The sequence below is a fragment of the Cajanus cajan genome, chromosome 1 (assembly GCF_000230855.2).
Source record: "Cajanus cajan strain Asha chromosome 1, NIPB_CcT2T_4, whole genome shotgun sequence".
Taxonomy (NCBI): Eukaryota; Viridiplantae; Streptophyta; class Magnoliopsida; order Fabales; family Fabaceae; genus Cajanus; species Cajanus cajan.
Window position 1 is genome coordinate 1,760,676 of NC_138517.1, and position 27,644 is coordinate 1,788,319.

At 26.7% G+C, this 27,644-nt stretch overlaps 1 protein-coding gene and 1 long non-coding RNA gene across 2 annotated transcripts; both read right to left on the minus strand.

Moving 5' to 3' along the window:
• Positions 1–7,593: 7,593 nt before the first annotated feature.
• On the minus strand, positions 7,594–9,174 carry LOC145953860 (uncharacterized). The gene is made up of 2 exons (XR_014431094.1): positions 8,486–9,174; positions 7,594–7,939 (listed from the first exon to the last, which is right to left on the minus strand). It is a non-coding gene; the product is annotated as an uncharacterized LOC145953860 (long non-coding RNA).
• A 5,301-nt stretch (positions 9,175–14,475) lies between these two features.
• LOC109799845 (aldehyde oxidase GLOX1) lies at positions 14,476–17,408 on the minus strand. Its single transcript, XM_020360483.3, has 3 exons — positions 16,923–17,408; positions 16,249–16,418; positions 14,476–15,946 (listed from the first exon to the last, which is right to left on the minus strand). Exons 1-3 carry the CDS (start codon positions 17,328–17,330, stop codon positions 14,767–14,769), a joined length of 1,758 nt encoding a protein of 585 aa, XP_020216072.1. The 5' UTR covers positions 17,331–17,408; the 3' UTR covers positions 14,476–14,766.
• Between the last annotated feature and the right edge of the window lie 10,236 nt (positions 17,409–27,644).

Genomic DNA, 27,644 nt, shown 5'->3' on the forward strand with positions numbered 1-27,644 from the left:
CACTCAACCATACAAATCAACTTGGACAATAAGTGTTGCCCCAACTTATATACTCTTTAATTGTTTTATTTTCAATCGATGTGGGACTTGAAGTTTTTTTAAAATATTAAACTTATAAATTTAAATATTTTTTTATTTTTCTTACATATTAAAATTGGAAGGAAAATCCGCATGAAAAGTTACCTGCGAAATTTTTCTATCATTTAGTAAACATTACTTGCGAATTTATTTTTGTAAGAATCTATACGAAACAAAATAAAATTCGTACAATATTTTCTGCAAATTTTTACCATGGAAAAAAAAATTCTATGATCATTAAAATTGTAGCAAAATTTGCAAAAATTTCTTGTAGATTATTTTTCATAAAAAAATTTGTATAAAATATCTACAAATTATTTTTTACAAATAAATTCGTAAAAAAATTTTGTGAAATTATTATTGCAAGAAAATTTGCAAGAAATTTCTGCAAATATTTTTTTTAAGAAAATTCGTAAGAAAATGATATTTTCCTAGTAGTGATGTCCTATATCCTTTCCCTTCTCCTATGCTCCATCCCTTCCTATTAACATTTAGGAAATCAACCAATGCCAAGTTGTGAACATGTCCTAGCTACACCTTCTGCACTTTTTTCTTGTAAATAACAAATCTCTTACGAAAGTTTTAGGAAAATTTCTACTTGTCGCTGCCACCACTACTTGCTTCTCCTACACTGACGTCAACATGTGCAACGAGTTAAACACCATCCTTAATTACTAGCTTACAAATTCTCTTGACAAGTAGCTTATGGTGTGTGTGGCCTAGCAACATGGCTATGTGAAGTGTGTTTGGTGGGTGATGTTTGGGTTTCACTCTGGCTACCGTGAGTAATTAGGTCATGGTGTTGTTTATGCGTTATGATGAAGTGAAATCTAGCATTGGGGATACGATTAATTTTTTTGGGTGCTACTGCTAGTCATATATAAGTGATGGTGCAATGGCAGTTTGAGGAAGACACTAGGGGTCATCTCTATGATGGAAATTCACTAAATGTTGTGCCATAAAGGTTAAACCATTAGCTTTATGGTGGTTTAAATGAAAGAAAGTTAATGCATCTTGACCCAACATTCTAAAAAAAATTGTTGCGTCACAGGTCAATCTTTTCATGGTAGAAATTCGCATAAGCTTTGAGTAAGTGTGCGAGGGTATCAAGTATCCCTAGATGAGAAGGAAAGAATATGAGAATAAATATTTAATTTATGACAAATTTTTTTTTCGTTTATGAAAATATGTCACTTTTTTTTTAATTCTTATAATCATTTTTTGTTTGTTTGTAGTCTTGTACTGTTTTATTTTAGTTTAAAGTGTAATTTTAAAAAAATAATTAAAATAAAATAAAATGATGACATTATATTTTTAATGGTGTGACATTGGATGATGTGTTTTTTTTATGACATGATAATTGATGATATGATAATTGATGATATGATTATTTGATGACATGGCCTTTAAAGAAATTATCACTTAGTGATATGACACTTGAAAATGTAATTGTTGTGGAAACCAAACATTATTTTATATAATGATAAGGACTAAAAGTGTCGATGTTTAATTAGAAACTTTACAAACAAAAACAAAAAGAACTGTAGAAACTAAAAGCAAAAATATATTTATTTGCATAAATTATAAAAACATATTTAAACTAATTAACTTTTACATGGTGTTAGCAACTTCACTATACTATATGCATATGGTGTTATAGTAAAATGTTTAAATCCTTGTCTGAAGTCACACATAGAGTAGCATGTCATCTCATAATATTACAGCATTCTATATTAGGAGGAGATACACTAGGGTACATCGAGAGCTATAGCAGTGTTGGCCAAGTTACACCCCATGCACATAAGCGGATGAAACTAGGGCTCCCAAACTTGACTATCATTAAGATCATGAATTCTCAAGCTTTTACATAAGGGAACCTTCTCTAGCAACATTTTTTATATCGTACCTATCACAAAAACAAGTTATGTACATCACTACAAAAAATATGTAATTTAGCAACCACCAAAATCGGTCGCTAAATTGTTAAAATCAGTCGATAAATACCTTAGCGACAGAATTGGCGACCAAATTTAGTCAGTCGCTAAAACCCTGGTCTCTAAGCTTTTTAGCGATAGAAAAATTTTCAGTCGCAAAATGGTTGCAATGATTTTGGTCGCTGAAGTGTATGAGACCAAATTAGTGACTGGATAAATCGGTCGCTAAATATTTATTTTTTATTTTATTAAATTTTATAGATGTCGCAAATTTGGTCGCTACGAACTACTCATATTTGGCCTCTTAAGGATTTTATTTCACAATACTTAACTTTTTAGCATATTTTGTCCTTAATTACACAATTTCTAGAAATTTCTCAAAAGGTCACCCATCCCTATATTACTCCAAGTCAAGCACGTTTAACTGTGAAGTTCTGATGAGATAAGCTACCGAAAAGCAGATGCATGTTGTTAGTATAAGTAGTACAAATTAATTCATTTAAGGATAAGCTATCGAAAAGCAAATGCATGTTGTTAGTATAAGTAGTATAAATTAATTCATTTAAGGATAAGTTACCGAAAAGCAGATGCATGTTGTTAGTATAAGTAGTACAAATTAATTCATTTAAGTTATTTTCAACTATCCAATCTCATACTTATACTATCTTTGGATCCTTGTCATTTTGGTGTATCCGGACCGTTATAAATATATAATAATATATATAATAATTATATTACTAATAATTATTATTATATTATATTTAATTAATCTTTATTTATATATATACTTACTTTTATAATTAACAATCTACTTATTTCTATTTAAAATTAATTTTATGATACAATTTAAATTATTTATTATAAATTTAAAAAGTTTAAGTAATAATTTATATATTTTAAAATGAGAAGGGTTATAATAACACTGGTATAACTTTTACCAAGTATTACACTGCTCAATAACTTTATATTAAATGTGAAATTTGTAAATCCAACTGTTAGATTGAAAGTTCATATCACTTTATATGTTTATATCAAGTTTTGTTAAAATTGAACAACAACTTGAAAGTAATCAAAGTGCTCATATTTTATTTGAAATGTATATATTACATCAATTTTGTTTTACAAGAATGAAGTACCAAATCATGAATTCATATAAAATTTTGTATATATGATCTAAGAGTAAAAAACTTTCAATCTAACGATTGAATTTATAAAATTCACATTTAATATAAAGTTATTGAGCGATGTAATACTTAGTAAAAGTTACACTGATGTTATTATAACCCTTCTCTTTTAAAATATTATTTTTATAAATTAAATTTTAACATTTTATATAAATTATTAATTAACTTAATATATTTATTCATCTTAAATCTAAGATATAAAATTTAAAAAATGTATTTATCATTTTTTTATTTTTTAATTATCAATCATTAATAAAATACTAATTTAAAATCTTATCTAGTTATATCATAATATTTTCATATCAAGTTTAAAACCAAATATTAGTTATACAAAAATATCAAAATCATATTGTAAATTATTAATAAGATTCTAGTTAAATAATTTAAAATAATTTAAAATAATCAATTTTATCACACAACAATAAAGAAATACTAATAGTTAAGAAAATACATTTGTACTCTTCCTATTAGAAAGAGAGAGGATGTTATAGTTCTTTTTTTCCTTAAGATATCACATCTCTTCTATCAATAAAATTTAAATAAAAAATTATTTGACAATAAATTTATCATAAGTTAGAAATATATATTATAAATATGGATCAAAATAAATAATAAATTTTAAAAAATTCTTATACTCTAATTAAAAAAATGCCTAAAAATCCAATCTAAAAAAAAACCTCTAAATATTTTTTCACATAAATAACTATTGGTATTAATTATGTAGGAGTGCATATAAATATTTTTTTATTATGAATTCATGTCTTGCTCTTACAAAAAAAGAAAATGGGATTTGATACTCATCAACAATACTATCATCACTTTTAAGCAATTTGTAAACTTTTTTAAGTTTTATTTACCGATTAAATAGAATTCTGTCGCTAATTTTAACTAATATTTAGCGATCGAATTCAATTTCGTCGCTAATTTTAATTAATCTTTAACGACCGAATTAAATTTTGTCGCTAATTTTAACTAATATTTAGCAACAGAATTCAATTCTCTCGCTATTTTTAACTAATATTTAGCGACCAAATTGAATTCTGTCGCTAAAAAAATCAAAATTTCTTATTTAGCTACCGAATTCAATTCCTTCGCTAATTTTAACTAATATTTAACGACCGAATACAATTCTGTCGCTAAAAAATCAAAATTTCTTATTTAGCGACTGAATTCAATTCCGTCACTAAATTTAACTAATATTTAGCACCGAATTCAATTCCGTCGCTAATTTTAACTAATATTTAGCGACCGAATTTAATTTCGTCGCTAATTTTAACTAATATTTAGCGATAAAAATAAATTTTGTCGCTAATTTTAACTAATATTTAGCGACCGAATTCAATTCTATAGTTAAAAAAATCAAAATTTCTTATTTAGCGACCGAATTAAATTCGGTCGCAACGATTTTTACAATTTATGTAGCTAGTGATCGAAATAGCGACCCATTTTCTAGCGACGACTTATTTTGGTCGCTAAATCAGTCGCTATTTTGACTATTCATAATCGGTCACTAAATCAGTCGCTTAATAGCGACTGATAAATTTCTGTTGCTAATTTCGGTCGCTATTTTGCAATTTTCTAGTGGTGTTTGTCATACAAGACCTAATGCATATTCGTTATTTACATTATTAAAATTATGTTATACAAGTCATGTTCAATAAAAAAAAAGGGTCTTGGATATTCCTTAGGATATTAGTTTAATGTTAACAAACTTAAATATTTTTATCGAATAAATATTTTTCAGGTCATACCATAAGATGAATTAAAATAGACGATAGATTATGATAATGTGTAGTATTTTAAACATCACTTCGTTTGTATAAGATGAATAATGCTTTTAATATATATCATTTATGACGTTTGATAACCTAATCATCTTTGTCTATGATATTTCATAACTAAATAAATTTTTATTTAATATTTGCACTTCAAAAAGGAATGAAGATATGTTTTTGATAAGAGAAAATTGGCAAGCAAATCTCTCAAAGTATGCGAAGTCTCAGAAAGGTGATAAGTGGTCTCATTGATCAGATAAAAAGTGATAATTCTTAAATGTATTTAATGTGCCAATGAACACTTATCTTTACAAGAAAAGAAGACGAAGATAGACAAAACAGTCTTGTGACAGATGCTCAAGTATTTGCAATGGTCATCTTCATGAAGTATTTATATAAAGAAGTTTGAAGACAAAAAAAAAAAAGAACAACAATCGTAAAAACCTCATTCATTGTTTTTGTAAAAATTTTGTACTTAATTTGACTATATCACGTCTTGAAAGAAATATGAAATAAAAAGTGATTTACCAACTTTAACTTTGTAATACTACTTGAAGTTTAATTAAAGAGACTTTGTTGTAAAAAATATTTGGTTATTGAAGTCTGAAAAATTTTGTTGTAAAGAATATTCAATTGTTAAAACTTAGAAATGCTCTATTGTTTAAAGAATACTTGGATAGTTGCTTGAAGGGACAAGTCAAAAAATACTTAGGTGAAGTTAGGAGAGTGACTTGTGAAAGATTACTTATATTTTTGTAAAAGATAGTGAAACTTGATCAAGAATTGGATGTAGTCTCAATAGTTGAGACGAATTCAACTAGTATAAAAATACCATGTGTTCCTTTTCCTTTCCCTTAACTCTTTGTCTCCACTCTTAAGATCTTGATACTACTTAATTGTTTTAAAAAAGTGAATTTTTTATTGACATTATTCAACCATCTCTTTCTAATGTCTTTTTTTTCTCCGCAAGTCACATGCAAATCACATCTCAACTAGGCAATCATACCTAGATATTTTTTTCGGCTAAGCCTTGACTTAGACTTTCACATCACATGATCCACACATAGAGTCGGTCTTAACCTTTCATGGACCCTAATGCAAAATCATAAATATGAACCTATATATATATATATATATATATATATATATATATATATATATGTGTGTGTGTGTGTGTGATTTAATTAATGTTTAATATATCATTTAATCCTTAAACTCTTTTGGAAAATTCTAATTAAGCCCCTAAACTAAAAAAGTTGTGATCAAGTATTTCATGTTTTTTTTATACATTTTTATAATTTAGTCCTTAAGGTTAAATATTTGTTTATTATTTGTAAATTTTGATAAAATATTATTTATATTATCAGACAATCATATTATATAATAGTTTTTTGTCATCATTCATCTATAGAAGATTTTATTCTTTACCTATTAACTTTTTTTATTGTTTTAAAATTTTAATGATTAAGGAGATTGTGATGATTTTTACGGACAAATTAAAACATGATTTTTACGGACAAATTAAAACGTGTTGTATATGGATAATTATACATAAAATATTAATTTGATATGTTTGTGCATGGATGATGATACATAGAAAAGTAATTTCATATGATTGTTTATGTACAATATAAAAAATATTATGACATATTTCATGATTTGTAAACAAGATTCTAACCCTATGGACTACATCACACAAATATAAAAAGTTAAAACTCAATTATAATTATTTTTAGTTTAGGAGTCTAATTAAAGAATTCTAAAAAGTTTAGAGTTGAAATGATGTATTATATCTTTAATTAAAAATGACATATTTTATTCTATTAAAAAAACATTAACAAATCTTGTAAAGGGATATTATATTTTTCATTCAATTTATTTCTATTATTGTTTATTATATAAATAATTTTGGAGATCAAAATTAGTGCATTTTCAAATTAGAATGATCAAAATAAGATAATATATTTTAGAGACTAAAACCAAACCTAGAAAAAAATTATAACACTAGTGGAAAAAAGGCTTTTAAAATCGGTTATTTTGGACTTTTAAAATCGGTTATGGAACCGATCTTAAAAGAGCCGATTTTGAAAAGGTAGACTTTTAAGATCGGTTATCAACCGATTTTAAAAGTAGACTTTTAAGATCGGTTGATTTATAACCGACCTTAAAAGTCTTGACTTTTAAAATCGGTTGTTATATAACCGATTTTAAAAGTCTTGACTTTTAAGATCGATTATGATTTTAACCGATCTTAAAAGTCAAGACTTTTAAAATCGGTTATGTAACAACCGATTTTAAAAGTCAATTGAAATAAAAAAAAAATTAATATTATCTATCTCAAATTAAATTTGTATGCAAGCAACTGAGTTCATAAATCTATCACAAATTAAATTTGTATGCAAGCAACTGAGTTTAAACACTGATATATTATTATCATATACACTCTAAATCAATAGTTCATCATTAACATGAATATCTTATCTGAAATCCTTCTAGATTTTAAACCCAAAAAAGAGTGAAATTAAGAAACCTTAAGTCAAATCTCAAAATACTCAAAGCAAGCACAATAAAAACCAAAAGTTTCACAAATCATAGAAGAAACAATCAATGTGACAGCAATACTATCGGAAATTCAATGGCATAAATTAGAATTCTAAAATACATAATCAGAGCTGACAGTTAGGTAAAATGAAATTCATCTTGCATTAATCACTTGCAATAGAATTATAAGTGTTGGCAAAATACAGGATATGTAATATATAACAATCATAATAAAAAAAACCAAGATTACATCAATCAACGCAACTCCCAGCCTAAACTTGTGTAAGCCTTTTCTGCCAATCCAGGACCCTTTTGCACAATATAAAATTCAAGAAATGCATAGGTTCAAGCAAACACAAGTATAACCTGATGCACAATCAACGCCAAATACAACAACTATTTTCCCTGTGTGAGTCTCTTGAATGTCCTGCAGATTGCGAGAGAAAACCCAATTAGAAGTATGTTATAAGATGAAAGAGAATAACTGAATATATTAAAATTCTTCAGAATGTATTTAGCCATAGAACAAAACCTTACCAGTTTTCTATTCAACAAAAATAATAACACAACCTACCCAAGTACCTTATTATACCTCTTACTCCCTTCAAAAAATAAAAATAAAAATAAAAATAACACTAATTGGAAATTTTTTATATAGAAAAGGGAAGTTTCACCAGATACAGCTCAATACTTTTATTCAAAATTTGGTGTTTATTTCTTGATCCCAACATATACACTATCTTTCAATTAATAAAAGAAAAACACAATTTTTCCCATCCCTTAGACCCTTACCCACAAATAGGTAAGATACAATTTTCATTTGCATTAAGAACAATTATGAAGTCAGTAATAGGGGATTACGTGAATGGGGGATGTAAACCATCAATTTGCACATAATAGAAGTATTTAAACCAGCCGAACAAGATCATGTATAAACAAAATAAGATATTAAAATAATGGTAATGTTAATCACCTGTTTAGTGGCACCGTCACGAATTTAATTCTGCATGGCATAATATTGAGGAGCCAGCTCGGTTAACCATAGGCAATCAACTCTGGTTAAATTTCGGACATACTTGTTATTAGTTTGGACCAATTCATTATATATCACGCACTCTGGTTTTTGCCGGAATAATACAGAAGAAGGGTGGATCTGCACCACCTGACCACTTGCCAAAGCCCTGTCATGTAACTAAGAAATAAGAGTCTCTTTTTATAGCAAAGAATTATACGATAAAATTATATATGCAGGTAAGGATTCCACTTAGTGAGTCAAAATACCAATAAAGAAATTCAAAACTAATAGTGGAATTTGAGCTTATAACAGAGGGAAAAGAAAGCAAGCTATAGAGACGGATCAACACAAGAATTTCTAGGTTGAATTAGATACTTGTATGTCCCCTCTGGTTGCTTTACAACTGCATTAAGGAAAAAGGAAGCAACAAGGCATCTGCGAAATTGAAGCATATCATCTCCACAAGATGAAAGATTCAGATCCATTTGTTGAACATGTCCCTGAATCTGCCTGCAAATAGTATTTTAGAAATGAGAAAGCATAAATGTCTGGACTAGAGTACATTATAAATAATATTTTAATATTTAACTTAAAAATAATAAAATTACCTGTGAATGAATATTTAGCCCAGTAGTAGTAAAATGAAACAAAAATGAAAACCAGAAATTTAACGATGCATGATCAACTTAAAATTTTTAACAATTAATGAATGAATATTTAACAAAAAGATCAAAATTATGAATCTTATAAAATTAAGAAATTAAAATTGCAGAATTAAAATTTGGCAAACCAAAATTGCAAATTGAATATCATGCGAAACTAAAGCATAATTTAATATAATTTTATAATATAAGTAGTATTAAATCACAATTGAATCCTATCAAATTTTAACATCCTTTATAAAAAAAACCTTGACCGTGCTGATGAAATACCACAAAATAAAACTTATTTATATTATTTAAAGGTTTTTCTTAAATACTACTTGACTTTATTATGAATATAGTTATCTTTTAAAATCTTAATAATACACCCTAAAACAGTACAACTCATTTTGGATAGAAACTCACATATTTTTTTATATCTTATCCTGCAATGAAGTCATGCGCAATCCTAACAAAGTTAACCCTTATTAATTATTACCTTAATCCTTACTAATGAAGATACATCATAGATGCATGTTTTCAATTGTTGCAAGTCAGAAGCCAACGAATAGGACAAAGAATTGTCATTGTCCACTACATATATTTTTAAAGAGAAAACAGTAAAACACTCTTAACCCCCGAATTCAGCCAGAAAATCAAAGGCATCCAGCTTCCTAAAACCACACAAGAACCAAACAGTAAAACACTAACAATTCTAACCAAGAGCTTACCTATCAATTTGTGTCATGTATGTGGTCTAACAAACTACTGAGAACGAACGCAAGTGGGTATGTCAAAAGAATTTGTTGTGAACATTTCAATAATAAAAATGAATGGGCCCCATGAATCACAATTTGTCGCCCTCCTTGTTTAGAACCTGCATCAAATAGTTAGTGGGCAAAACCAATCATACTGAAAAAATAAAATGTCATGATAAACACCAGTATCTCGTGGGCAGTTAGCAAAATAAACAGAAAACGACTGAAGAAATGCATATTTAATATACGTATTACTTAGGTTAAACTCCAATTCAGATGGGAGAACAACACCAACAACATCTTTGATACTTCATGCAAGTTTTATCCTTTCTAAAACCTCATGAAAGCCACCTAAAGAACTGCATCTAAATTCCATCCTAATTAAATTCCCACAGATTTAAAACCAGAATCGAACCTGCAGCAAGAAAAAGACGCCCATTGCCGCCATGTGCTCCCCGGACTACACATGCTGGAACCCCACAAACCTAATCTGCATAGCCAACAACATCCCCAACACATACATGCAGTTATACGCCACATAGAGCCTCAACGAGTACCTCCCCGTGACCAGCAGCTCCAACACATAAAGCGGCACCATGTAGAAATAAGCGATGAGCGCGGCGGCGACGAGGCTGGCGCAGGAGTCCCAAACCTCCTTGGCGAAGAAGTAAGCGACGAGGGTGGTGTTGGAGGCGAAGAAGGGGGCGGTGAGGACGCAGACCTTGCGGATGTGGACAGCGAGACGGAGGAGGCGGAGGAGGGAGTGAATGGCGACGGCAGTGAGCATGAGGCCGGGGTAGAGGGTGCCGCCGACGATGCGGCCGAGGGGTTCCAGGACTCGGAGTCGAACCAGTTCCAGAACTCGGAGAAGCCATGGCGCGTGAAAAAAGAAGCGTGGTGCAGTAGTTGAAGTAGGGGTCGAACTCGTGGATCATGGACTCGTAGCGGAGGACGCTGAAGAGGCGCGTGACGAAGGCAAGGAGGTAGATGAGGGAGAGCGTGGCGACGCGGATTAGGAGCTCTTGCTGCTTGGTTTTGAGCTTCAGGGTTTTGGGGAGGGAGAAGGAGTTGAGGAGATCTTGCGCCATTGGAGAGACTACCATTGTTGAGATTGATTGCTTTAGGGTTTCACAATTTGCAAGGTTTTAGTGAAAGCCATCGTGAATGGGTAGAAACCCTGAGCACGAATGAAGGAAAGGGAACATAGGATATTTAAGATCGGTTATCCTGGAACCGATTTTGTATGTTGGATACAAAATCAGTTCCTTTATAACCGATCTTAAAAGTAGTAAAAAAGACATGATTTAAAATCAGTTAAAATGTAACTGATTTTAAAAATATTTTTTAAAATCGGTTATATTTGAACCGATTTTAAATGTATATCTTTTAAGATCGGTCATAAAATAACCGATCTTAAAAGTACTTTTAAGATCGGTTAAATTTGAACCGATCTTAAAAGTGTTCATATTATTTACAAAATTGCCACCGCGTCACTTTTAAGATCGGTTACCTTGTAACCGATCTTAAAACTCCGATTTTAAATCCAATTTTTGCACTAGTGTAAGGATCAAAAATATATTTTACCTTTTTATGAATGTAATACATAGAGAGAAAAAACTAACAATGAAGATAACAAAATTTTATAATCATATCACTTTTTTATGTTTAAATATAAATATAATAATTTATTCTATATTAATATAAAATTACAATACTATTATACTTTTAAAAAAAAAAAAATTTGGCCCCTTCTTAAACATGGGCCTAGGCAGTCACACCTCTAAACAACCCTAATAGCACATTATAAATTATATGAACAGCCACCAAGATAAACACAAGGTTATAATTACCATTAAATTATATGCAAATTCCATAATACATAACATCCTATAATTAGTTATTTAGCATAGCTTATTTAGTTTTTAACATATCCTAAAGCACACCATAAAATATAGAAAATCAACAATTGAACATTTACAAGGTAGCATTCAGTGTGAGACATCCTATGCCCAACATAAGTTAAGCAAAGAACACATGTTGCTATTTACAAAACATGCTCAACATGACTACACTAACACTTATAGAAGATGTATCAAGGGAGCCTATGGAGCTCCAAAGCCTAGTGTGGACTATCCCATGCCCGATGTAGGTGACATAGAGAATAACCTATACTCTCTATCACTCCCACGCCCAACTGTCTTTCATGCACCATATATCATATAAGAAATTTCACTATTACAAAAACACGAGAATCACATAATACATATATAAAACTTAATTTACTAATTTCAATCGATTATGAACACTTTTTAAAGTCCTACTCTTGTTAATAAATCACATACAAGAACAATCAACGAGGTTGAAAGCCAACCTTACCACCTTGCAGATATCTCACATTCTAGAGTGAGACTACTCACTTATTTTTACCTTGATAAGCAATTGCAAACAAGCACAACCCTCTAAGTGGTTGCCTTCCAAATCTCTCAACAGCTCCTCAATTTTTTCATAATATAAAGGACCAAGCGAAAGCATTAAAATAATAAGTGTAATCCTAATATGCTAACGATCCTAATTTATAAGTTTGCTCTTAACCTTATCTTCTTTTAAGATTAAAAAAATAGTGTATAACCTAAATCATATATTTTTCATATTCACTTAATTAGATAATTATTTAAAATACATATATAAGTAAATAAATTGATTTCATTATTTTTAAGAAAATTCCTTTAATTAATTAAAACCTTTTATTAATTGTATTTAGAAAAAATCGAGGTGTTATATAATGTTCCATGTGTGTCCACCTTACATCCATATTATTATTAGAGACTAAAATGAATAATTAATTGAAACCTTTTAGTAACTGTATTTAGAAAAAAAATCAAGGTGTCATATAATGTTCCATGTGGGTCCACCTTACATCCATATTATTAGAGACCAAAATGAATAATTAATTGAAACCTTTTAGCAATTGTATTTAGAAAAAAAAATTGAAGTGTTATAGTTATTAGAGGCTAGAATGAATAATAGTTCTTTCTTCCAACAATCTTTCGGAGGTGTTTAATACGTGAAATATTTTTATTTTCTTAAAAATTTTAAATCATAGATTTTAGTTTTACATGTTTGATAATTATTTAAAAGAATTATGAAAATATAATTTTTTGATAACTATTTTTATTCAATTTTTTCACAAAAAATATTTTCATAGGATGAAATTCAACTTTTCCAAGTTAGGAGAGAAAATTTTATATATATAAAAGATCGTAGTATTCCTTTTTAAAACAAAACACTTAATTATTATATTTTTAATCCATTCTCACTTCAACAACAAACATAAAAACACATTAATTTTTTAATTAATTAAAATATAAATTAAATTAAATAATTCACTAGACATGTTTTTTTTATCATTTTTAATTATATTTTTAAGAAAAAAAAGAAAAGAAAATCAGTACAATGTTTCATGTATAAAGTTTTAATAAATTATTTTATTATATTTTTTTATTACAAAATATTTTATTGTTATTGGGTAGGAATTAAAATTTACTTTTTTATGATTTTTCTCGTTAATCTAATAATAAAAATTATATAATTATATAATTTTCATAAAATATGATATGTTATAATCATTTAAAATTTATAAATTATAAAATTGCATTGCTAATTTTTTATTATGATTTTTAACTTATAAATTTAACAAATTATTTAAGCAAAATAATGCTATATATATTTTTATTTTATTTTATTTTATTTTCTAGTTTACTTATATTTTAATTTTAATGTTAATTTAAATTATTTTATTATCATGATAAACCATGAAAACTATTTTATACTTTGATTTATTGTGATTTTCCGTATAGTTTAATCATATGTAAATTATTGATTTGTTAATTTAAGCTAAATATAATATTTTTTTATGTTAAATTATGGCATGGTTAAACCTACAAGAAAGAAGAAACTTAATTTTTTTAAAGGATACTGTTATAAAAAAATATTTATATAGGTAAAAAAGTAATATTGTGATGTGAGAATATTTATTTCTCATAAAATCTATATTAATATTCTTAGAAATCTTTATTAACAATCAAATGAATTTTAATCATTTTTAAAAATTATAATTCTCAAAATTTATAATTATGATAAATCATGATTCTCACATATAAAATAACTTATCCCTAATAAATGCTTCCTGACTATCATCTAATGTTATAATTGTAACATTTGAGATTTATTCGAAATTGTGATGTACCATGATATATTTTGTCTTCCACTAGAGTTGCATTCATCCTTTGGTATCTCATCATTGTTAAAGCCTTTACCTGCTTTTTGAACTTTTCAACTTATTTTCCTTATTGTTTTGCCTAAATTCTTCTTCAAGAAGAACTCTAATATCGTCAAAGGATAAATGCCAACAACAATAATAATAATAATAATAATAATATTATTATTATTATTATTTAGTTAAACTAGTTCAAAACAAGATAATTAAATGCAAATTAAATTAATTCTAATTTAACAATCAAGTTAATAATGAGGAATATTGAAAGACGAATAATTATAAAGTTAAATCATGTTCCTTACTTGAATGACTCTCCTTTTACATGATGTGACATGTGGAATTGGCAAACTAATTATTTTGTACATGGACTAAAATAGTTTTTTTGTATATGACAAAAAATAGTGCGTTAATAACACCACCATATTTTCCTCCAGTTTTGGTAAGGTACATCCAAAATGAGGAATTCCTATAATAAGAATAATAAAAATAAAAAATAAAAGCTTTAAAAAGAATCTGTACATGTAACCTTGAAATTGGGCTAGTAATAAGCGTAGAATACACAACCTATTCAATATGGACCCACATTGCTTTGCCAGGTATCCTACGGTGAACAACAAAGAGCAAGTAATGTCCAGGTGGAGCCACCTCGCGAAATGGCGGTGCCTTGGACGTAACTGTGTAAATCCCTTGGGATGTTGTAAGAGTTAAAGCGGTGAGAACCAAGAGCCTCTGATTCATGGAGTAGCCATGAGTAGTGAAAGGTGGAAAATACAAGGTGACCTTAATGTCACGCTTGGTCAAACTCTGATTCATATCTTGAATTTTGAATTGAGTTTCAAAGTTGACTCCATACGTCAAATTCTTCTCGGAAGATTCCTCAACAATTTGGGGTCGAACTTTGTCCATAGCTGGGTCCAAGTAAGGAGGGGAGAAGGCCTCAACCCTAGTCTCAGTAGGGAACTTGTCGACGTCCTTGTAAGTATCATGGGGGTTGCTACCACCGACCCAAATTTTGCCACTAGGAAGCACTGCTGAGCTTGAGTGGTACATTCTAGCTATTGTTGAAGGCGTCAACACCTTAAACCTTTGGCCATTAGGTTTTTCTGGCCAATACAACACTGGTGTGAAGTTAGGGTCATCAGCATCCCACCATGCAGCTGTGCCCTTCTGTGCACCATTGATGAACAAGAGTTGTCCATTAGGGAGGACAAGACAATCCCCCATGCATCTCCCTGAAGGCATCTCTTCAGTGACCCACTGAGCGTTAGGATCCGTCACCACCATTCTACCGCAGTCTTTGAGAGCTGGCAAGAAGATCTTTTTAGTCTCGGCTTGGTGGAAACCGTCATAAGTGTTGCCACCACATACAATGACCTCAATCTTAATGGATGTGCTATTGAGCTCAGTGCCTTGGAGTTTTATGGGGAGGATCGCTGACATGCCCGAAGCCGGGTAGTTTCGAGAACCCCCTGGGAGGATAGGGTATGTGCGAATCACTTTGTTGGTGTTAGGGTTTAGGAGGAGGGAACGGTTGTTGGCAAAGACGAAGAGGTTGCCGTCAGTGATAAGGTGGACAAAAGGGTAAAGGTTGTTCTCGTCAATGTCTGAGGTCTCGTAGAGGAATGGGAAAAAGTATGATCTCGAACTAGGTGCCGATTCCTTTGGAAAAAACTCATAGCTGAAAGCTCTGCGCCCTCCTATCACAATGAACTCTCCGTTGGGAAGAATTATTTGAGTTGCATACCTAGCATACATCATTCAAACAACAAATCAATAATGCATTGTTTTTTTGTTTTGTCACCGATATCTTCTGAGACTAATCATTTATTGTGATTGTCAGCTAATCTAATGTGTTGTCACACACGATTGGATTCAGATATGAATTTCTGTTAAATAAATCATTTTCACAATGTAAAAATATAGAATGCCTAATCAATACACTAACTCATCAGTTTTGATTATTTCACCATATGTATATGTATGCTTTATTTATCATACACAAGAAACTAATTAATTCTTGATTAATGAGCACATGCATGTACTTACCATCTTTCCTCTAGAAATTTATTGGGGTATTCCCTCCAATCACAGTTTTGGCAATTAGGTGGACCACCATAGTATCTAGAGGTTTTCCCTCCGTCTGCGAAGCCACCAGCAACGATTAGTGTACCGTCAGGTGAAAGTCCTCCACATGAGCACCATGGATCTGTCTTTACCTACACCAAATTAAAAGTTCACATTAGGCAATGCATTTAATCAACTCTTTACATTTTGTAGCCTTTAATTTGAAAGTGTTGCACACACACAAAAAAAAATGTTTCCTCGTGGTTAAACATTAGGTTTTCTTTCATTTGTATAAACTATCTTCTCTAACAAAAATAGAATATTATAAGAAGAATATGATACATATAATACATAATACAAATAAAAAATCAATCTTTTTCCATGCTATAACTATAAGAAGAATATTATTGACGGTGTTTTTCTAAACCTCTCTTTATTATCGATTAAAACTTATTAAAAATTATAAATTTCATCTTAAATTAATTTAAAAAAGACATAAAACCCAGAAAGTATTAAAAAATTGTGTCACTAAAATTCCTCTTTAATTTTTATTTAGTATATATACCACTAAATAACTGCCCTAATGAAGGGGGGCATATATTCCTAAATATATAGGATTGTAATGTATGGAAAGAGGAAATAAAGATAGCACTAACCGTGAGTGCTCTAACTTGGTTTGTCTCAATGTCGTATTCCATTGCATGAGCAAAACAATCTGGTACATCTTTTTTAAGGTTCTGATCAAAGAATGTAACACAGGGCATCCCATTTGGATACTGGAGTCTAGAAGTACGGTAAACATTGGTATCATAGACAATGACCTTGTTAGTTGGCATCAAATTGACATGCATGGCAGATACACCAGAGTTCGGATTGATCAAATCCCAGTTCCCCATATAATCTGTTTCAAAATCAGGCTTGCCTTTCATATGCTGTAAAACAACTTTCGCCTCTTCAACTGCTGAAGCAGGGAAAGGAATTGTCCTGTGAAACCTTGGTTGGGCATCCGCGGCAAGGAACAACAAAGTGAGAAACAAAACAACTTTGTGATGCAAAGGTGCCATTAATTGTTTTTTGGATAAAGGTGTTTGATGAGAAACCTTAAAGAGGAGGGACCATACCCAACGTACTTGAAAGATCTTGGGTGTGTCTAGTTTATATATGTTCATGATTCCTTAGCCTATGCTTCTGTCTAATGAACCTTAGTCTTGGACTCCATGTGACCATTGATTGTTTAAGCATTTGCCAAAATAGCAAATGCATTTTAGCCATTATAATAAACGGCAAGTAGCACTTTTCTCTTTAGGGAAACCTTTCAGATTTTTCCTAACAAAGTATATCCACTTTTAGATAATTAATTTTCATGAACTAAATAATTTTAGGAGAAAATGCTTGCTAGTGAATTTAAGACACTAGTTAAAAAGTTTTATGAAAAATTGTTACTACTATTAACTAATATATTTTTACTATGACTTTTAGTCAAAACTTTTATATATTAATTTTTTTTATTAATATCATTGAACATTCGTTAACATATATAACTAGTAGGAAATTGTTGTACATTATAAATATAGATATGCCACTTTTTTATCTATAAAAACTAAACTTTATATAAGAGATTTATAATGTTCATGCACTAATGAAATATACTCTTTTAATGTATAAACTATTTATCATTGCACGCTTAGATAAAGTCACATTGAAAAAAAAAATTCATTTCATTTATTTATAGTGCGTTTGATTTTGCATGCGGAGAATTTTCAAAATGTGGATATTTTATGGCCACATTCGGTAAAAATAGTTAAAATGTCAACTAGTAACTAAAAATTATTAAGCTAGCTTAATAAATTATAAATGTTTAGTAATATTATCTATTCAACTTGCCGATAAATATAAAACCACAGTAAATAACACTTTTAGATAATCACTATAATAAAATGAATTTTTAATGATAGTTAATATTATTTTTAATAGTAATAAAAATGACTACAAAATATTTTATCAGCATTTTTATATTAGTCACTATATGCAATGTCGGTAAAATATTTATTAGTAATTATTTTGTATGTTGGTAAAGACTCTTATAATGGTTAAAAAAATATATGATTTTTTGTGAAAATTTTCTTATTGACATTTAATATATTTTACTATTGTTATTAAAAATTTAAGAAATGATTTCTAACTTATATATTTTTAATTATTTTATCTCTAGTCGATACGAGACTTTATAAAGTGAGGATTATCCTTTATTTATACATTCTTTAATTGTCTTATTTTTAATCGATGTAAAATTTGAATTTTTTTTAATACATCTTTCAAGCCTAGCACTATTGAATATGGTACATGAATAAATGGTAGGTAATATGAAACCATCTTAGAATAATGAGTTATGAGTCTAATTTAAGAGAAATTCTACGGTACCTACTATAATTGTGGGGGGTACCGGAACAGTCATTTTTTTTATATTTTTTTTATAATTACTTGTTTTATTTTTATTTTTATTTAATATTTTTAATAATTTATCTGTATCTTTATATTATTTTTATATTTTTTTAATTTATATCTTAATATAGCATCTATTATAATTAAAAAGTTTAATATTAATATTTTGTTAATATGTTTTAATTTTTCTTTGGTGATAACTTTTTAAAATTTATAGTATAAATTAGTTTTTCAGTTATATTTTTTTTAATGTTTTTATAATATTATTATAATTTTTTGTTTTTAATTTTTTAATTTGGTAAGATATAAATAAAATTTTTTATGAAAATTGACCTTTTGATTATTTTGTTTTGAATTATTAGTTTTTTTGATTGATTTATTTTATATAAATTTTTAATCTAAAATTTCTTTTGTTTTGTACTTATTTTTTAAAATTTATTTTTTCAGATAATGTGATGTACCAAAACTCTTCAGTTTTCATGGGTACCGTAGCAGTTCCCCTAATTTAATCCTATAAAATCAGTTTGTAAGGTGAAGCTTGCCCTCTACTTATATACTCTTAATTATCATATCTCTACTTCATATGAGACTTAATTTTTTCTAATAAAATGAATTAAAAGTTACTCTTATATACTTTTTACTAACCATTTTCAACAATTACTCTTATAAATATATTTGTAATGGTTATTATTTATTAGTCATTAATATTTTTATTAGATAATAAAATAGGGATAATTAGTTTATTACCATTAAATAATTATTGCAATTAGTAAATTTTAGTGGTGTAAGTGTATTTTTAGTGGCTAATAAGTAGCCATCAATTATTTTTATTATATAATAAAAATAGAGACAATTATTATATTATCATTAAATAATTATAGTGAATATTTTATATAAAAAATAATTTTAGTTTATTAATAAAAAAAATTTATTAGGGTATTTGTAATTTTAATTTTTTTAATTAATTTTAAACTCTTGAAATTTTTTATTTATAGATAAATTATTTTAATTACTTTCTTTAGTTTCAATTGTTATATTTTTCAATTACTATTATATTTAAAATGTTTCTCATCAAATTTTTTTAAAAAAATATCCTACACTTAAATAAGCGTAATATGGTTAAAATATATTAAGTAATGGAATAAATAATAAAAATACTTTAACGGTTAAAATAGATAATGTAATATAAAAAATTATAAAATAAACCTAATTTAGTCTATAAAAGATGATAAAGGTGGTGATAGGTCCTTGAAATGTTATTTTGTGATATATAGGTCCCTAAATTTTAATTTTGTTAGGCAAGTTAATCATATTCCATTATATTCAGTTACTAACTTTATTAGTCTCATAACTAGTCAATAGCTAATTATCGCATTGACATGCATTCTCTCTTCCAATTAGCATATATACACCAATTACACACTAAGTAAATTTAGACTTGTGACAAAGTAAGATTTAACTTTTATTTTTTAATTTAATTTAAAAACAACTTAATTAACCTTTGAATTACTTAATTCTTCTCACTCACTTCCATTACTACAAAGTTTTCCCCCACTTTTACGAAAGAAGTTTTGTGATTCATTAAATATAGTAGAAACGTTCATATTCAATTGAGGCATCCTTATTCAACATTTTTTTTTATAATAATCACTAATTTTGCTAAATCCTAAATTCAATAATTTAGAGTTTATAATTATAACCTATAGCCATAACAGACGAATAAATTAAAGATGACCATGATAAAAAAGATCTAATTACAAAAAATCATACGAAATCCAAAAAAACCTTTCATTTTAACTAGGACACTCATAACTAGAATATTTAAACATGACAAAGTGTCCATTGCTAATTAAAAAATACCAAAATATTGCATTATGATCTATATTAGATGATTAAAAGAGAGAACAAATAACTAAGAGAAAAAATTAGTGTCAACCTGACACTTAATTATTGACTATTCAAGAAATTAATAAAATTAATAACTGTGTATAACATAATAACTAACTTGCAAAACGAAGGTAAAATTTAGAAATCTAGATACTACAAAAAATCTTTTAAGGACCTATTGACAGCCTCTACCATCTTTTAAAAACCAAATAAGATAACATCTCTATGAAAAAATGATTAAAGAAAAAAATAAAATATAAGAAGTTATAATAAGCTAACGTTTTAAAAAAATGTTACTTCGATTAGATCTGAAACACTAATAGTTATTGGAAAAAAAAGTTTGCTTACCTAATATTATTAATTAATAAAAGTCAAACAAATTTTTCATTTAGTAAAAAAAATTAGAAAACTTTTGGGTTTGATTAGTTTAAATTAAAATTTCAATTTTATGAAAATATGAAGAAGACAAAAAGCTATATATCCATTTTATTTTATTTTATTTTTTGAAAAGATGAAGATTAGTACTAAATGGTCATTATTCAAGCATTTCAAGTTTCAACATAAACTTCTTACAATAACTAAATAAAAAATTAATTTGAAAGATGTATCACTAACAACTTATTTCAATATAGAAATGACTCGTTTCCAAAAGATGAGATTTTTACTATATTGTCATGCATAATGTTCTAATTTTTGATGTCATATGTTATATTTATTTTAAAATACAAACCTAAAATAGACTTCATATTTTCTTTGTACAGTAGTAAATGTTTGGATTATCCTACACTAACTACATGACATGGGATTTTTTTATACCACATGTACTTATCTTCTATATATCGGAAAAAGTTCTATCCAAGTCGTGTATAATTATTATGAGTGAAAAAAATTCTTCTTCTAAACATTTAATATAATTAAATATTCAAATTAAAATTTAAGATTATTGGTTAAACTTCCACCAGTCATTAACTAGGATGATTACTCATTCTCATTAATTAATATTGAATAATAAATTCACTTTGCCTCTAAAAACGTGTTTTAAAATATTTTATCAAAAAATGGGATTTTTTTTTTCTCCACATGTAACGGTAACAGTAGTATCTTCTTTAGATTAACTTTTACATTTGAGACAAAAAAACATGTGACCGTATTCGAATTCACTTTAATTTTAAGGCAAACATGACCCAAACATGACCATCAAATTAAACAGTAGTTTTTCGTCCGGAAGCAAATGTTACCAACCAACAGACCACATCTTTCCAATCAAGTTGCCAATATATTTGTCATTTCCTTTTCTTTTTAAAAGAGTTGTTTTTCCTTAGTGACAGGTCTACATGTGGTTTATCGATAAGCTGAAATGTTGTAGATAAATAATTGAGTTCATTAAGTTCAATTTGTTTAATTATATCAATGGAAAAAACTTTGTAACAAAATAAAAAAATAGTTCAATAGTTTTTACACTTTAAAAAAATTAGTCTATAAACATTAATAAAAAAATTACATATAATAATATAAAAAAATGTTATTATAAATATAATAGATGTAGATACAAATTTATTAAAAATATAATTATACGTGATTTGAATATTAATTTTAAAATAAAATTTAGTAATATATATTATATGTTATTATAACTTATACATATATATTATATATTATTATAACTTATACATACATTTTTGGTGTGTTAATTTTGCATCTGGAACGGGCCGTTCCGGATGCAAAATTAACACACCAAAAGTGCACCCAGAACGGCCCGTTCCGGTTTCAGAACGGGCCGTTCTGGGTCCAGGTGTTTTAAAAAAAACTCTCATCCACGTAGCATCCACGTATGCATCTACGTGGCGTCCACGTGGCCAAAAGTTAACACCGTTAAAGCAATTTGGACGGAAAGTCCCACATTGAAACCAATTAATTAATTTGGGACTAAATTGAAACCAATTAATTAGTTTGGGACCAAATTGAGAAAAAAAATTAATAAAGGACTAAATTGAAACAAAATAAAATTATAAGGGACCAAATTAGGTTTTTAGCCTATATTATATGTATGATGTAGGTAAAAATAATTTTTAATAATTATTATTATAAAATATGTGTTATTATATAATTTTTTAAAATGGTTATTGGTCGAAGATATCCTGGCTGGCAATAAAAAAAAGGTGTATCTATTTTTCTGAATACTATTGGTTGAAGATATCTTGGTTGGATATTATACAAGATGGCTTTAATTAGTTTATGCCATAATTAATTATCAACTACTAGAATTGATGATTTGAAGATATCTTGGTTTGATTCCTTGTGCATATGTTAGAGCTAGCAAGCTTATGGTAGCTGTTTTATTTATTTTTAAATTTTTTTTTATAAGCTAAATATATTTTTAAGAAAGAAAATAAATAATTCTTTTAATCCACTTAAGCTTGAGAAGAATAGAGGATATTTTATCATCAGCTACTTTGCAAATTGAGGACATTAATTAATTCAGTAACACTTTCAATGGTTACTCGAGCATAATTTATTGTATAACAATAACATCTATATCATTACGCGTACGGGAGGACTAATTAACCGTACTACGATTGCTAGGATGAAAAAAGAAAAAACAAATTAAAAAGAAAGAAGAATTTGATTAGTTTTTTAGTATTTTTTTAATTAAATAAAGGCTAAATTAAAATTTTGTTCTCCTATTTTAATTCTTTTACTTTAGTTTTAGTTCTCTTAAAGGTTTAAAAGGTTCTATTTTGGCCGCTTAAAATGTTTTAATTAACTAAATTAATTATTTTGTCAATTTTTCATACTAATTATATTAATTTTAATAATGCGGCATCTCTTACAGTTTATATTGTATAATTAAATTAACAAAATTAATATGATGAATTGAAGGAAAAAAATTAATTAGGTCTAACAAAGATATTTTAGGAAAATAAAATAAAATTTTTAGATTTAAGAAATTAAAATTAAAAATAGGATAAAAAATTATTTTAACCTTAAATAAAAATACATCATTATTTAATTTTTTTCTTCTATTTTCTGTTTTCCCAGCCAAAATATATCATAAAGTAAGTGATAATAAACAATTTACCCCCCATAGTTATAATGTTGTAGACAGAAAGAATGGATTCGCTTCTTTTCAATTAATGTCATCACTATTTGGCAAATAAATATATGACAAGATGGAGATGGAAAAAGATGTAAATAAAAGAAAAGAAAAAGATAGAATGTGATTATCGTTTGTGAGAGTGTAGCTTTAAGATAGTCGCAGGTAAAAACAGAAAAGAAGAAACAAAAGGATGACACACAATGCCTTTCTTATCTTTAAAAACTGTTTCAATTCATATTTCACAGTGACATTAATTATTATTTCTATGATAATTGTGTGAGACTTTGTTATAAGAGAAATTTTACTATATCCACTAGTATCCACTATAATTGTGGGGTACGAAACAGTTATTTTATTTTTAATTTTTTTATTGTATTTACTTGTTTTATTTTTATTTTAATTTAATATTTTTAATAATTTTTTTTATAAAATTTTTTATATCTTTATATTATTTTTATATATTTTTAATTTATATCTTAATGTAATATCTATTATAAAAAAGTTTAATATTAATATTTTGTTAATATATTTTAGTTTTTTTTTGTGATAATTTTTTTGAATTTATAGTATAAATTAGTTTATTTTAGTTGTATTATTTATTTTTTTTTATTTTAATGTTTTTATAATATTATTATAATTTTTTTTTAATTTTTTAATTTTGTTACATATAAACAAAATTTGTTATAAAAATTGACCTTTTAATTATTTTTTAAAATTAATCTTTTTGATTAATTTATCTTATGATAAATTTTTAATCTAAAATTTATATTATTTTGAAATTATTTTTTAAATTTTATTTATTCACATAATTTGATGTACTAAAATCCTTCAATTTTCATGTATCCTATAACAATTTGAGTCCTTGTGCTTTGACGTCGAAACTTGAAATGAAAAAGTTGAAATGGACGGGTCAATTCGAATGGGAAATTAATGAATCAATAGGGTTATTAGTTTATTCAACGTAAATTATCGTTAGAAGAAAAATTAATAGTGACAATAGGTTGTATCACGAAAGACATTTTATATCAATCGCATCAAATTTTTATTATTTTTTCAATGTAGCGAGACTTATTAGTGATATAATATTAGTTATTTTTATATATATATATATTAATAAGGTTGAAGTACTTCATGTCTCTATTAAAAAATAAAATAAAATAAAAATTAAGTAATAAATATATGTTGATTTAATGTTATAATTAGTCAATTAATTTTAGAGCTTTGATTTTGATAAAAATATTATTTTTTCTAATTTTTTAAAATGAAAGAGTTGGGTGGGGAGAGGTTGGGGTAGTTAGAAGTATGATAACCTAGATTCAATCCTCATTACGACCATTTTTGTAATTTTTTCAATCTTTACAAAAAAAAAATGAAAGGATATAATTATCAACAAAATATAGAGATCAAGGTAGTTACTAAAAAAAGTATTCCCTTTATATATTAATATAGATAATGTATATTGATATATTGTTAAAAAAATATAAATATAAATTATAGTAATACATAAAATATATTATTAAATTTTATTTGAAATTAATATTAAAATTATATATATGTAAAATATATTTATACTTACATAATATTTATAGTAACATTTTTTATATGTCATTATATATAACATTTCTTATAATGTCGATAAATAATTGTAAAAAATAACACATGACATTTTAAAATTTTAAGAATTTTTTATATTAGTTTCTTTTTAACCAATATAAAAAATATTTTACATTAATTATACATATATTATATATATAATGTAAAACCTATCTATTCATTATGTGTATCATATAATAATGTCATTGTAAGTTTTACCTGTGATAAATTGTTGAAAGTATTTCACTTTTACCAATATTAATTAAATATGTATATGTGAAAGTTGTAATGTCTTAAATTTCAGATACAATATTCTCAATTTTATTATTATTATACTCTCTTTAAAATAGTAGTATAAATTTTTAATTTGAAAATAAATAAATAAATAAAGAATAAGTACAATATTTTATATAATTATAACACATTATAATTTTTATTACCATTTTTTTGTAAAATAAAATAGAAGCATATAATATTTATTCCAAATTTTATTATTATTATCTTATTTTAAAAAATAAATAAATAATAAAATAAAATAATATAATATAAAATAAAATTCTTAAATTTTAGTTACCACATTTTGATAAATATATAAATACTGATACCTTATAAAATTTTATATTCCTGGTATATATATATATATATATATATATAGTATATTCAATTACATTAGAAATATTTTAATTATTATAATTACATTAAATATATTATAATTTATATAATACATAAATATAAAGTATAATAGTTTAGTGGCTTAAAAAAAACTGCAGTTAGATAAGAATAACCTGCACTCCAAAAATGCATAATCCATAAAACACTTAAGATAGTGTAAGATAAAAGATTGTACTCAGTAAAATTCAATTGATAAGATTGTACTTAGTAAAATTCAATTGAGAAGATATCTGCTACCAAGATTCATATATATCTATTACTAACGAGAAACTAACTAAACTAAAATCTAGTTAAGATTGTAGTAAAAATATAACAAATAATGTAGTAAAAATCTAGCAAATGTAATCATTACATTAGTGCTTATAAATAGGCCTTACTTGAAGGAATCAAATGAAAAAGGGGAGGACACCAAGACTTTAGGGTGGAGAGACAGATTTATGTGAACGAGAACGGATTTACGTGGTACAACAAAACAAGAGAAGGAACAAACTTGGGTGATACTATTTCAAATATTAAGATAAGAGGGAAGAGAACTTCATTTTTTAAAATTTTATACGCAACTATGTTTATTTATTTATGTTATATTATATTTTGTGTATATTTACTTAGTGAGGTGTCTCTAACCTCACTTGTTTACTTAATTAATCTATGATATATTTTATTCTTAATAATTAATAAGGTGTTCCTAGTTTATATTGTTTAATTATTTTATAATGATTATCACTATGATTTACTTGATTAGTACTCTTTAATATATTCCATTTACGTAATCTATATTTTTATTAAATTCTAAATAATGAAAGAAAATTAAATACTCAATTCATTTAACTTGATTATTTTTATGTTAAATTTAACTATGATATAATTTTGTTAAAATATCATAAGTTTATCTTGCTGTTATTTTATTATACATTATAAAGATAAAAGTTATTCTATGGCTATAAGAAATAAAGTTTGAATTAATTTGTAGTTAGAAGTTTAACCTTGAGGATTCAAATGAGTAAGTACTTAAGGAAAAATATCCTTTTGTGGTTGATATTATTATATTCATTTATCCTGACTAGTCACTACTTAAATAATTCAAATTTTATTATAACAATGAAAATTTAATTTTAACGTTGATTATAGACAATTTTGTATTTTATTTAATTAATTGTATTTATTTGATAATTGTTCTCACACCTTATCTTTCTCTGTGTAAAATTAAATATATCACAAAATTATATATATAATTTCACTTTCCTAACTTAACCCTTATGTATTTTCTTGTGATTTGGACTATGATGATGATATGTGGTATAAGAACAAGATAAAGATAAAGATAGAATGTCGTAGTGAAGACCACACAAAAACATTAGAGCTGATCAACACAATATCTTAAGGGCAATCAAAAACTAATTTATATTTGTGAACATGACTTCCATTCATCAAACATTATGTTATACATCATATACATCAAAATACAATGAAAAATATAATAAATAAATAAATAAAATGCTAACATTTGGTCAAACCTCATCCATATCTTATGAATGATTGTCCAGTCATAATTTAGATATAGGGAATCGATTACGATTACAAGAGCTCCATTGACGCTCTAGAATTTCTCGTGCTTCTTGATAGAACAAACACGTTGCTCCAAGGAAGCATAGGTTGTCTCGGTATTCAATCCAAAATCTTAAGCCAG

Bases quoted from the DNA above. Each gene is read 5' to 3' on its own strand.
- LOC109799845 (XM_020360483.3), bottom strand. From the start codon at position 17,330: ATGGCACCTTTGCATCACAAAGTTGTTTTGTTTCTCACTTTGTTGTTC. The intron at 16,419-16,922 runs GTTAGTGCTATC...AATTTGGTGTAG, and splicing joins ACCAAGTTAGAGCACTCACG to GTAAAGACAGATCCATGGTG. The intron at 15,947-16,248 runs GTAAGTACATGC...GATGTATGCTAG, and splicing joins AAATTTCTAGAGGAAAGATG to GTATGCAACTCAAATAATTC.